The following is a 13110-nucleotide window of genomic DNA, read 5'->3' as shown; positions in this document are numbered from 1 at the left end:
TTTGGATCAATGAATGTTAATATATTAATGAATTACAGTTCTGTGGAACTAATGTAGATAGGGAATTTTATTTTTGTAATTACACTTCACCAATGTTTTATGCACGTACAGTATGAAATGTGTATTTTTATGGTTGAATCAAACCAAAATAAAGGCTCTTTTGAATTTAGAGGATGTAGAGTAGCATTTTATACATGGCTGCCCTCCCAAGTAGCGTCAGGGGGAGGCCTTGCCACCTAACTACAACCTTGCGAAATTCCACTAGGACTTGCTGGATGTTATGAGCGAGGCAGTCTGTCACGTTAGTGGAGATATCTAGTCCTAGGTATTTAAAGCCTTCTTCATTAATGGGACTGTGTTCCGGTATGGAGTGTGCACCCACAGAGCTGCCGTTTGGGTATAGGTTTGACTTCCCCAGGTTAATGTTGTATCCCGCCTGTATACCATATTCCTTAACTAAGTTAAATATTAGGGGGAGTGTTGTATCAGGGCTGGATATGTAGAGAAAATTATCGGCTGCATAAAGGGAGATTCGTTCATCCGTCAACTGCCCCTCGACATCTTGGAACTCCTTTATCCTTGGATGCATTCTGATTAAGCATGCCAGTGGTTCTAGGACAAGGGCAAAAAGCAGAGGGGATAGCGGGCAGCCCTGCCTAGTCCCTCGCTGAATCGAGAAGCCCGCTGATTTAACCCTTTTAACCCTTACTCTTGCTATGGAAGATCTTCTGGTGGATCCCCACGGAGACCAGGAAGACCGTCACCCAGGCCCTCGTCACCAGCCGACTGGACTACGGCAACGCCCTCTACGCCGGAACCACCGCCAAGCTCCAGAAGAGACTCCAGCGGATCCAGAACACCTCAGCCAGACTCATCCTCGACATCCCACGAAACAGCCACATCTCCGGACACCTGAGAGACCTGCATTGGCTCCCCGTCAACTAAAGAATCACCTTCCGTCTCCTCACCCACGCACACAAAGCCCTACACGATCAAGGCCCGAGCTACCTCAACAACCGAATCAACTTCTACGCTCCCAAACGCCACCTCCGATCAGCCAGCCACGCCCTCGCCGCCGTCCCACGCATCCGTAGAGCGACAACAGGAGGAAGGTCCTTCTCCTACCTGGCCGCCAAGACCTGGAACTCCCTCCCGGCCGACCTGCGCCTGACCCAAGACCACCTCTCCTTCAGGAAGAAGCTCAAGACCTGGCTGTTCGAGCAGTAACGGCACCCCCCCGCCCCCCTAAGCGCCTTGAGACCCTACGGGTAAGTAGTGCGCTCTATAAATGTCTTTGATTGATTGATTGATTGATTGTGTACAGTATGTCCAACCATGACTAGAAGTTACGTCCAAAGCCTAGTTTTAGAAGCACTTGTCTCATGAATGGCCAGTGGATAGTGTCAAAGGCCGTCTCCACATCTAGCAACAGAAGCATCTGAGGAGTAACTCTCTCCTTAGCCGTATCCAAACAGTTTGCTAGTCTACGGAGATTGAGGAGCGTGGCTCGTTTGGGCATGAAGCCCAACTGGTCCCTATGAATCAATTATGTAATAATTGGCAGTAGTCCTGTGGCTAAAATCTTAGTTTCACTATTTAAGAGCAAGATTGGGCGGTAGGACCCACATTACTCTGGGGGTTTGCCTGGCTTTGGTATGACCACCACTGTGGCCCGACCCTGTAGTACAGTTTTAAACTGCTGTTTTAACCTTGCAAAATAAACCTCTTGCTAGGCCTAAACCTTCCTTTTTAATGCTTATAAATCACCCCTTAGGTAGGCCATAATGACTCATAGGGATGAGTGCATGGTATTAACAAAGAAGGCTATGTGGGTTCAAGTTTTAAATGTCCTGGCAGTGAAAAACTCTGAACGTTTTTCACTGATGTATCACTGATGTAAAGTTATCTCGCCTATAGTCTAACACTAGGTTACCTTATTACACTTAAGTGCTAACTTCAGGCGGAGAACAGATAAAAGATATTGTATTTACATTCAAATTAACTGTAATTTAAAATCTTCTTTAATGGTAAAGTCAGATTTTCAGTTACTATTCAGAAAATGACACTTTTAGAAAGTTGCATTTTCCAGCCTCCACTAAATATACTTTTCTGTGTCCAGGGTCACGTGACTGTGAATAGCTCTCCTGTTTTGGGTTTGGTATTGCTTTCAGACATTGATACAAAAAAGGCTAGGTGTGGAGTGTGAGAGTCTTAGAGACTGGATGACTAGGGAGGAGCTGTGCCTAGTCCTGATGACATTTCAAAGGGCCCTACCTGCAGCACGTACAAAGGATCCTGAGACCAGGCCTGTCCTTGCCTTTGTGTCCCTAGACAGTTTGGAGCCAAACCCAAGGGAAGTGAAACAAATGACAAGACCAATTGAAGGGGTAGGTCAGGGAATTCGTCCAAACAAAGGTATAAATGTGGCATCTATGGATCTCTCTTAAGAAGGCTCCTGGAATTGTGGAGGAATCAGAACAAGGATTGCCTTGCTGTCAGACACGGGGACTTCCCTGCTGACTGCAAGAAGGATTGGACCTGCTTGCCTTGAAACCCGGCACCCCAGAGTGACTTCAAGGGTCAGTTGACTGACCTCTTGTGTAAGCTACAGGGACACAACAGCTTCCTGTAGGCTCCCTTCAAATGATCCACCTGACCAGCACCAAATGGACATGCTGGAGTCCAGCTGTAGGCCTCTACTAGTGTGGGTCCTGACTCCTAAGAGGTGTTGCCCATGTCCTGGACCCTTGGCAGGCATCAATATGAACTCATCCTGAAGAAAACGTGAAGATACAGATGTTTTGAGCTCATCCGCAAAGTGTCCTCTTTCCTCTGAATTTTGACCGCCCGCAACAACAGTCAATACAGAGATCCAGCAGAACCTGCTTTTCGCGCTGACAGTGACCATCAACAACAACTAGCAACGCTAGACCTGCACTTTGTGCCAACAGCGACGATCCGAAATGATTAACAAAAGGGAAGCTCCAATTACAACTGGCTATTCTTACTACTGCAATGACAGCCTATGGCGCTTTACCTGCTCCTCGCACAGACAGCCTACCCGTGGTCGCTGCCAACGTGAAAGGGATCCTTCACGCTGGGCTCAGATGGTAACTCTTCAGCTGGACGACCTGGTCCATGCATCCAACCTGTGCTCTATCATGGTCAACCTGTGCTTGTGACCTTACCCCAGACTTTTGAGATAGATAACCGCAAGTAGCGCTTTGTGCTTTTAGGCACTAGTTTCACCAAAATCTTTTAAAGTCGTATCTCCAATTCTACTGATTGGATTTTGTTGTTTTGGTGTCATTTTCTTTATTAAAATGTACTTGTTATGAGATTTTTTTTCCTGTTGCATTTCACTTTATAATTGTTTGTGCGCTGCCTGAATATTTTACACATCGTGTCGAAGTTAAAACCCGAATGTTTTTGTGCCTGCTACCAGAGGGTTAGGCACAGATTAGTTTAATCACTTGTATGGTGCATCGTGATAAAGGATTGTGTTTATTATTTGAGTGGGGCTCCCACATCTCCTGCAGTCCAAAGCGACCTCCAAATAATTAGAATGATCACACCAATGGGTGACCATACAATAGTTACCTTGACTTGTGATTAAATATCCTCCGTAGCACTTCTCCCGGACCGTAATAAATGCAGAGCTAGTCAGACATTAACTACATTTTACAGGCAGAGTAACCCTGGCACATTAGAGGACATTTTAAGGGAGGTAAGGGTTGCGTGCAAATGGGCAAGGGCCTCTAAAGAGATTAAGCATATTGAGAGTTTAATTAAATTATTCCTATTTTTTTCTTTAGAATGAAGACTGGATTCATGTGAGCGAAGCAGAATACTACTGTCCGACGTCTGACCAGTGGACTATCCTGAAATCTTCCCCTTTTGACTGTAGCCAATTCAGCATTTGTGCTACGCAATCTAAAATACTAATCATTGGAGGTGGATCTCTACGGCAAATGAAAAAGGAGGAATCGGTGTTTGTGTTCGATCCAGAAGCTAGGGCGTGGACGAGGGCAGGGTCACTGCCAGAGCCTTTAGTGGATCATGCATCCTGCTCTTTAAAACTTTCTCACTTGGTGTTTTCAAAATTGCAGAGCAAGGAAAAGCGGCATTAACAGCACTAGCAAAAATAACAACAAAAGTCTTTATTAACAGTACAAAAACAGCATGCTTTTATGCAACAGTACACCAAACAGAAAGAACACAACCTTTTTGTTGGGTGTCATTTACAGTTTTTAGGAAAAAACTACAGTTAAGCTTTTATTTACAAACAAATATTGGCAAACCGAGCAGGTCCGGACTATTTTAGATTAATGTAATCTTTATTGAAATGACTGTTGTGCTATAGGTGTGAACGCACAATACGATAAACATGAAGAGATGTGTGGATGTTATACCTGAAATCACTCAGATCCAAGTAAGTAGATAGAAGCCTGTCTCCCAAGACAAACTGCCCACTAGTCATTGTCTATAGGCAGTAGACCTGTCCCTCATGGGACAATGTATCTTGAATATAGGTACATTGTAAATGCGAACAAGCAATCTTAGGGTAACGCAGATCTCAAGAAGTTAATTCTCATGCACCAGAGAGAATTACCTTCAAGGTCCTACAAAACACACAATTCTAGGTCCCATACAGAACAGCCAACGTAAAGCAACACAAGACACACAGCAGACCCAGAGTGAGCGGTGATCTACGCATGTTGGTGGGTAAGTGTTGGTTTGGAGAGGGAAAATGTTGTTGCAAATGGAAGCCTCTTCGAATTTGTAGTTTGGTAAGAGGATTAGTTATATTGTGAAGTCCTACGTTGGTGTTTCAAATGAGGTGACTGTATTGGAGGGATAATGAGTCAATGGTGTGAGAAACTGGTTTCGTTATAGGTGGGTGCTAATGGGAGTATAAGAATGACTGACCTTGCTCAGTTGTGCACCCTATGGCTGAGCTGTGATATGAATTGCTGTGGGTGAATAGGTGGGGACACACTGCAGCCCTCGGTAGGGCTGAAAGCCCCTGTTCTCAGTGAAGTGTAATGTGAGAATATGATTCTCATTTTATCATTGTAGCAGACCCGGTATGTTTTCTAATATGGGAGACCCAAGTCTTGTGGCATGGGTTCTACAATAATTTTGTATATTGCTCACCAAAGGATGTGTGATGGATATCATAAGTTTAACACAGAACGGTATTTCTTTTAACATGTTTGGCTATTACCTTCACAACCCGGTCATGACACTACCAACGATGACAGCTGAATACAAAAGTCTGGTACAGGTCCTGTTAGCTGAAACTCAGGGGTTGGATCTGCCTGCTGACTTTCCCGGGTAAATCTATGCATTGCATCATTACTGGGCCCACCGGTTCTACAGGCAGTATGTTGTGTGCATGAGAGCTTGGGAACATGAGAGGAGTTGTACCCCAGGCCTGGAGTCAAGCACCTTCATTTGTCTGTTTTCTGATACACCTCCAACAAATAAATCAGCAATGTTTTTTTGTAACATACTGTGCCTAGACCAAGCCGGTCCCAGCACATCAGCGTGTGGCCTGAAAGAGTAACAAATGAAGAAAGAGATGCCCAAGGAAATGACCAAGACTTCACATCCTATAGCAAGCATCCGCAAAGCCAACAGGTCTCACCTATGTGAGATCAATTGACTTTGCCAATGTTTCTTAGCATGTTGCAACATGGATGAAAGTAAAGAAATAAAGCTGTAGGACAGCCAGCACTGACCGCTTCTTAGCGGTTTTTTTTAAATTAATTTTTTTACTTTCAGCCATGCTGCACTGAAGCTGGCGCTGCAGTACAATTTTGCACAAAAAACATTGACAAAGTCAACAGATCTCGCACAGGTGGGACCTATTGGCTTTTCCAATGCTTGTTTTCATTGAGCGTGCACATCTACGCTATTGAACAGACTACATACATGTAAATGAATAGGATCTTAGATATGCAGGCACAGATGAGGTTTTTGCTGGATGTTTTAGCATTAGATGTTGATCTCTGAATTGTTCTAATAAATCTGTCAAGTGCTACTGGTTGGCTATATACACACTTTAGAAAGGCCCGTCCTTAAGTGGTGCATATAGGTGGGGTGACACTTGCAGTCAGAATGCAAAGCCATGTCCCAGATAAAAAAATAAAGGCATATATTTGACATTTTCCAGGAGATGTCTTTTAATGTCAACATACTGCGCACAACTCAGTAGGATTCCTTTTTGAGTTCCTGCACGTCTGCATGGATCTAAAAACACAATCCGATAATTTATACGAGCCCCCCACCCTCCACACCTTTGCTGAAATGTGAGAGCTTTATGGCATATGCGATGGTGGTTGCCAAGCGTGATGTACCTTCATCACAGCAAGGAGGCTAGAAGGGAATGGGTGAATCAAGGCTTCATTGTGGACAACCATAAAAAAAAAATCACTTAAGATTAGTTATACCTCGGCACCTAACATTTACAGTTATGCAATTTGCAATTGAATCAATTCGTATATGCGAGACGGTCAGTACTAAATAATTGTATGACAAGAATTAGCTCATGCATAAAGGAACGTCATGATTGTTATTTCAAGAAAAGAAAAAAGAACATCATGAAATTAAACATTTGTCTTTATACATTTAATATTATTTCAATTCAAAATTCTGTGATACCCGACATCAAGAAACTCTGGGCATTGTACTCCAAGAAATACAAAGACAGTACATAGGATGTTAACAATGCAAGTGACACACCATTACATGTGATATTCACATTGGATGCACAATTTGGTCAATCTTTAGGCACTACAAAAGACAGGAAGTGGCGGCCACGTTGGGGGTCCTAGTCCTAGGGCCCTCCAGGTCGTGATAGTCAAACAAAAGCCGATGACAGCCGACACGTTTCGTTACTTTTTATGTAACTTTCTCAAGGCTTGCTCTTTATATATTTTAGAAGTTGGTACAATAGTAGGCCATATGGATATTTTCCTGGCTAAGTACTCATTCTGAGAATTCATATCTGATAGTCCTTGAGTGTTGTGATCAACCCCTTTGGAATATATTGGTGCACCATAGATTGTAGGGGGTAATTTAATAAAATCCGTCATATAACCTGGCATGTAAGTATTTCCGGCATCACCCCGTCTAGCTCTTCAACCCTGGTCTGGGTCATTTCTAATGGCCATGCAATCTCAGTTCTTCAAATAACAGCAAGTATGTATGAAAATGATGTTTAGTACAACGATCAAGGACTAGGATATTTCCTTGAAAAAAACGGGGACCGTAAAATTCAGCGTCCGGGGAAATCCTTCAAAGTGGACTGCGGCCCACTTTGAAGGATTGCCCCGGAAGCAGGATTTTACGGTCCCCGTTTTTTTACGAAATCTATGCCGGGCTCAGCATACATCTGAATGCAGATCCAGAGGGTCTAACTGAGGCTGGCCGAGGTCAAACCAGGGGAGTCACAGTTGGGAGACCGCTCAACTGCATTCCAGAGGGACCTGTTTGCACAAATAAGCACTTTATGGCCTCACGAGGTGGAGCAGGAGTCACACAGGGTCTGGGAAAGGAGAACTGGCGCGGAGCAGAAGGTGGAAAGAGTGCAGGAGAACAGCTCAAGAAACAGGTCTTAGAGTAGTTTTGACCTTGCACCTTTTCAGCTTCTTCATCAACTTAGAGTACCACCAAAATGCTGACTTCAAAGTGACCGAGATTGGGAAAAGGCTGACCACGTGACTTCTACTGGCAATAACCAACTTCAACTCTTATCCCTGAATCGCCTTAGGCTGCACTCACCGCAGGTACCAAAGGCAGGCTAATTGGGGATCAGAGAAAGACATCTGTCGATGATATTCTCTACAAGGCCCAAAGAAACAAGGGCAGCTCCGGATCCTTGTCTGCTGGCATGGAAAAAAAGAAACTGATGTCAAAGTGCATGGGTGGCGCTTATATAGGCTTGCACATGTCATATCTGGCACAAAAGATGTTGACACAGAAGCACAGGAGCCTCCTTCCGGCACGCAAGGGGGGTACTGCTTCAAAGTTGTCCAGATCCACTCTGATGCCTGGGGAGTATTCTATGGTATGGTGAGGAATCTACAGTTAGAAGTCTATATCAGAATATATCTTATGTGTGGCATACAAGTGCCAATACGGTACATATACTGAGGTGTATGTAACGGTGGACTTTAGGACTGAAAGTTACAGAACCCATCACAAATCCTTCAGTAGGCAAATCAGTGTTCCACTTTGCTAACTTCTGTAAGCACAGCAGAGGAGCACAGCATTATGCAAAACTCAACATTGTAAGAAGTGGTGCAATAACAATACAGGTGCTGGTACAGACGTCACTGGTGCCCAAAGAAGACTCACTGCTGATTCCAATGTTAGCCCCTTGAACAACTACGGCATGAGCCCTACTGATGTCACTATGCAAAATTACAAAAGTGCAGTTATATGACTTTAACCATGTGCCTCTGTAAGCAGGGCCGGCTTTAGCACTGATGGGTCCTGAGCGAAAAATCGTTTTGTGATGGATACACCCTTGGACGTATCCCCAGCGCAGCCTTCCACAGAAACTTTTCTCCTCAGCTTTCCCAGGTCAACGAAGATGTCATAATGTAATGGCTTGTCAAGCGCCTCCGAGTGACATCGTCTGAGCCATAAGAAGACCTTGTCAGCGTGCGGACATCAGTTCCCTTTTTTTCCAGCCATCGACGTATCACAGTTTTTATACAGGCTCTCTATTTCTGGGAATTTCTTGGTTGCGGATTGTCACAACTTTGTAGCCATCGAGGATGACTACTCAGTGAAAATCGGGATTCAAGCCATGCACAGAATTTGGGAGCCAGATGTCCATCACTGACCCCCATGAAGATTGTTTATGGTGTCTTTCATCAGACCACTATGTCGGGACATGCACTTCGAGCATGAGCATGAATCCTAAAGCGCTGAAGGCGAGGGAGGCCAAATTATTTGTGGCCAAGGCCAAGAAGCAGAAGAGGGGTCGTAGGAGGTCAAGGACCTGCTCAAAGTCGCCCTCTCCACACACTTCGAGTTCTTCAGAAAAAAAATAAGAAGCTGCGCCATGGTTCTCGGTGTCGCTCTTCGAAGGATGCGACTTCATCGTCGGTGTCACAGAGTCCCCGAAGTAATCGCAAGGATGAGATCTCTCAAACTCATTCAATTGGGGTGACTCCACCCAGTCACCAGCTCTGAGAGCACTGACTCTACTGGCGCAGAGAGATGCCACGCCTCAATCATTTCCGAAGTCAACCACTCAACCGGAGCCGAATTTAGGGCCAGATGTAGGTAGCCCTTTACCGATCGGAATCGGCCGAAAATACCGATTTTCGGCCGTTTCCGATCGGTAAAGGGCTATGGAGATGTAGGGGCACATATTCGGTAATTTTACCGAATCGTTATCATTACTGAATCGGTAAATTTACCGATTCGGTAATATTTACCGATTCTGTAAAATTACCGAAAATGCAATGTGGGTAGCCAATTTTCCATTGGCACATGGCTTTCAGAATCGGTATTTTACTATGGAATACAAATCCATGGTAAAATACCGATTCCTGTGCACATGCACATCTGTGCATGTACACATGTGCCATGTAACAGACAGACGTGCCCTTGGGGCATGTCTGTGTGCCACATTGCACACATGCCCGTTTTGGGGGTGCTAGAGGGTGTCAAAGTGACACCCCCTGCACCCTTGACAAATTCGGTATTTACCGATTCGGTAAATACCGAATCGGTATTTGAATTGAATCCTATGGGCTTCAAGGCCCATAGGATTCAATAGCAAATTCCGATTCGGTATTTACCGAATCGGTAAATACCGAATTTCAAGGTATCAGTAAAAAATCCAGATGTTGGCACCTACATCCCATTTACCGATTTTGAAATACCGAATCGGTAGAATTCGGTATTTTAAAATCGGTAAATGGGATTTACCTACATCTGGCCCTTAGTGTCTTCCTGAGCGGTTCCAGAGCCTGTGGTACCGGATCCAATGTATCATGCTTTCCAGGCTCCGGGACCGGATTGGTCGCTTTTTAAAAATGCGACGTTTTGCTTGTTCACCAGAGCAGCAAACCATACTGGTACGCCTGTCGGCCCCATGGGTTCTTTGACATATTCCCTGGGAGGTTTGCCAACTCACTTTCCCCAGGCACCGCTCATGATTTTTACGTCTATGGATCCAAGGGGTTGACTTCTTCAGACGCCGAGATTTTTGACGGTGTTGCAGTCTCTGGAGGGACGATCTCCACTAGATGGTTCACCCCCAGTGCAGCCTGGTTCTGAACTGGTGCAGACTTGACCTAGACTCTCCTATTCCTGTGGTCCTCCCTTCGACATCGATCCCGAAGCCACCGGCACCACGTCTGAAGCTGCGGATGCTGGTTCCGAGCGTAAGGTCTCGGAGAGAGGCGCAAACACAGTTGGAGGAAGAAGAGTACCAGGACGAACATGGAGGGGCTGAGGAATGAGAAATTGTGGCTCCTGACCCGGACTTTGAGTTTTTACAAGAGGATGGTGGCCTGGATACCACTCCAGAGTGGGAGCTTTCAGCACTAAAGGGTTTTCCGACACAGGATGTGACCACATATCACACTGTGATCAGAAAGGCTGTGGATCTCTTGGAGTTGCCTCTTGTTATGTGATATACTTTAATAGCGTGCATCTACTCATATGTGTCTTGGTACTTGCGGAGACATGAGCTACTAAGCTAAAGTATTACTGATTCCTAAACATCCAGGACTTAAGATCCCTTCTGAAAGCAAGAGGGTCGGGTATGGTCCTGAGATACAGTGGGATAGAGTTTCACAGCCTCGCTGTGCTGTTAAGGAAACTCCTTCCTCCCTAGTTCACTTTCCTGAGTCTTATGGTGGTAATCAATTTGCATTAGTTGATCGTTGAAGTCTACTTTTGACACCTCGGCCTCATATGAGCTAATCCAAATAATAGCTATAAGAGCTATTCCTAAAAATAAATCCAACATTTTTAGCTTTAGTCGCCGGAGTGGGAGGTGAGCCCAAACTGTCCGGCAACTTGGCAGGAGAACATGCTGGGGAGAGATTGCCAAACAGAATAACCTCTGTTTTACTCAAGTTCAATTTTAGGCAGTGTCTACTCACCCAGTTGATTAGGGCGGTCATGCAATCGTGCAATCTTAGAGGGTAGTTGATATCATTTTCTACAGCTGATACAACCAGTTGGGTGTTATCAGCATAAGATGTTGGATTTAAAATGAAACTTAGAGAGGCAAGTTTTGAAACGTAGATATTAAAAAGTTTTGGGCTCAGTGAAGAGCCATTTGGGACCCCGCATGGAAAAGTAAAGGGTGACGATTTAATCTGACCCAGAATTCAGAGTTTGAGATCTCTCTGATAGAAAGGAAGTTAATAGAGTAACAGCTTTACCTTTAACCCCTATGGCATTCATACGGTGGACCAATATTCCATGATACACCGTGTCAAATGCGACATATAGGTCTAGCAGTATGAGAGCTGCTGACCCTCCACCCTTCAGTGCATTTCTTAACTTTTCTGTGGTGTTGATCAGTGCAGTCTATGCACTGTGATTCGCTCTAAACCCAAACTAACTAGAGTGGAGCTGAGGTCTAATATTCTGAAGGAGGTGCTCCATTCTCCTTACTCTATTTCAGAGCCTTAACTTCCTCTCAGTGAAGAGTTGACGGGCCCATTCTCAATGTCTGGCAGAAGCCAATGTCCACTCCAGTGGTTTCCAGGACTGTGTCAAGGAGGTACAAGGTGGATCCGGGGAACTTGCTTTTCTCTCCATCCATCCATCCTTCACCAGAAAGCTTGGTGGTCCTGGCTTCGTGTTCTTCGAGGCAGTCTATAGGTTCCTTTCCATCTACAGCTGCGGAGGGGGAGTCAAAACGCATGGACCAATCAGCAAAGAAAGGTGTTCTCGTCGAGGAGTATGGCCCTCAAGTCCTCAAACGCCCGTGCTTCTTGGGTCGCTACATTCATGCTATCCTGGACTCAGCCAGGGAGATTGTCCCGAAATTGCCAGAGGACTTACAAGGGCAATTCTCAGAGGTGTTGTCGGATGCCCAAGCTGCTGCCCGCCAAGTGATACTATTTGGTTTGGACATGGCTGATTCAGTAGCCAGAGCGAAGGGATCGTCTGTGGCTACTAGGAAACAAACGTGGTTGCATGGATCAGGATTCTCCCCTGATGGCCAGGCAACATTACTGGATTTGCCCTTGAATGGATCTCGCCTGTTTGGGGCTAGAGTGGATTGGGTGTTGCAGCGCTTTAAGGACAGTAAAGCCACAGAAAGGTCTTTGCGACTTCAATCTCAGGACTAGAGCTTTGCACACTTCTGCAAGTTGTGTACTTTGGAAGAAACTTGTCCCTTCGTGCCAAGCAACAGCTACAGAAACAGCAGGCAAATCCCTTGTATAGATCTTACAGGGGAAAGAGCAGAGGTCAGCGGGGTGCTGGATGACAGCAAGTCTCCTCCTCCTCCTCCTCCTCCTCATCTGCCCCTTCAGCTGGTGTGACAGGGAAGCAGCTCTGGCTGAACCTTCCTAGAGCATAATTGTCCTGTGTGAGGACGCGTTTTTCATTTTCTACAGAACTGGAGGTCTGTTACTACAGATCTTTGTGTGGTGAACATTGTGAGAAAGGGTATGCACTACCCTTCCAGAGCTGCCGCTGCACAATGCATCTCCACGCACGGATATCACATTGCCCCCAGGCTACCTCAGAACTCCCGCTGGTGACGCATCTGTACGCAAGGATATCACATCGCATCTGCAGTGAGATGCATCCTTAAAGCTAGACTTCGCATTGCTATGCAACCAGGATTTAAGGTACTTTTGCTTCGCCGGCCTAACTTGGTCCCAGTAGCCGGCCTGCTTTCCATCTTAGTCAGCTTGAACTTTGTCCCTGTCTGGCGCAACCAGATAACCAAAGTTGGTGCTTTTTTAGGTAAACTTTGCCAGCGCATTTTTCCGGATCAACTGATTGTTTTTTTGTTGTTTTGATTATAAATAATTTACTTTTCTAAAATGGTGGTGGGGGGAGGGAGGGGGTTCTTTATACTTTATTATTGTTTGAAGTGCTGCAAAAATA

At 45.3% G+C, this 13110-nt stretch overlaps 2 protein-coding genes across 2 annotated transcripts in view; one reads left to right on the top strand and one right to left on the bottom strand.

Annotated features, from left to right (window-relative positions):
* LOC147710463 (kelch-like protein 9) overlaps window positions 1-6781 on the top strand; it is a 256008-nt gene extending 249227 nt beyond the window's left edge. Inside the window, exon 4 of the mRNA XM_086921149.1 lies at window positions 3816-6781. Coding sequence (XP_086777275.1) covers window positions 3816-4130 — 315 coding nt within the window. The 3' untranslated portion in view covers window positions 4131-6781. The remainder of the gene's footprint in view (window positions 1-3815) is intronic.
* DPP7 (dipeptidyl peptidase 7) overlaps window positions 1-13110 on the bottom strand; it is a 1540287-nt gene that overhangs the window by 784291 nt on the left and 742886 nt on the right. The window lies entirely within an intron of this gene.

This window comes from Lissotriton vulgaris, chromosome 5 (assembly GCF_964263255.1).
Source record: "Lissotriton vulgaris chromosome 5, aLisVul1.2, whole genome shotgun sequence".
NCBI lineage: Eukaryota > Metazoa > Chordata > Amphibia > Caudata > Salamandridae > Lissotriton > Lissotriton vulgaris.
The sequence above is the reverse complement of the archived record's forward strand: the minus strand, read 5'-3'. Positions and strand labels throughout refer to the sequence as shown.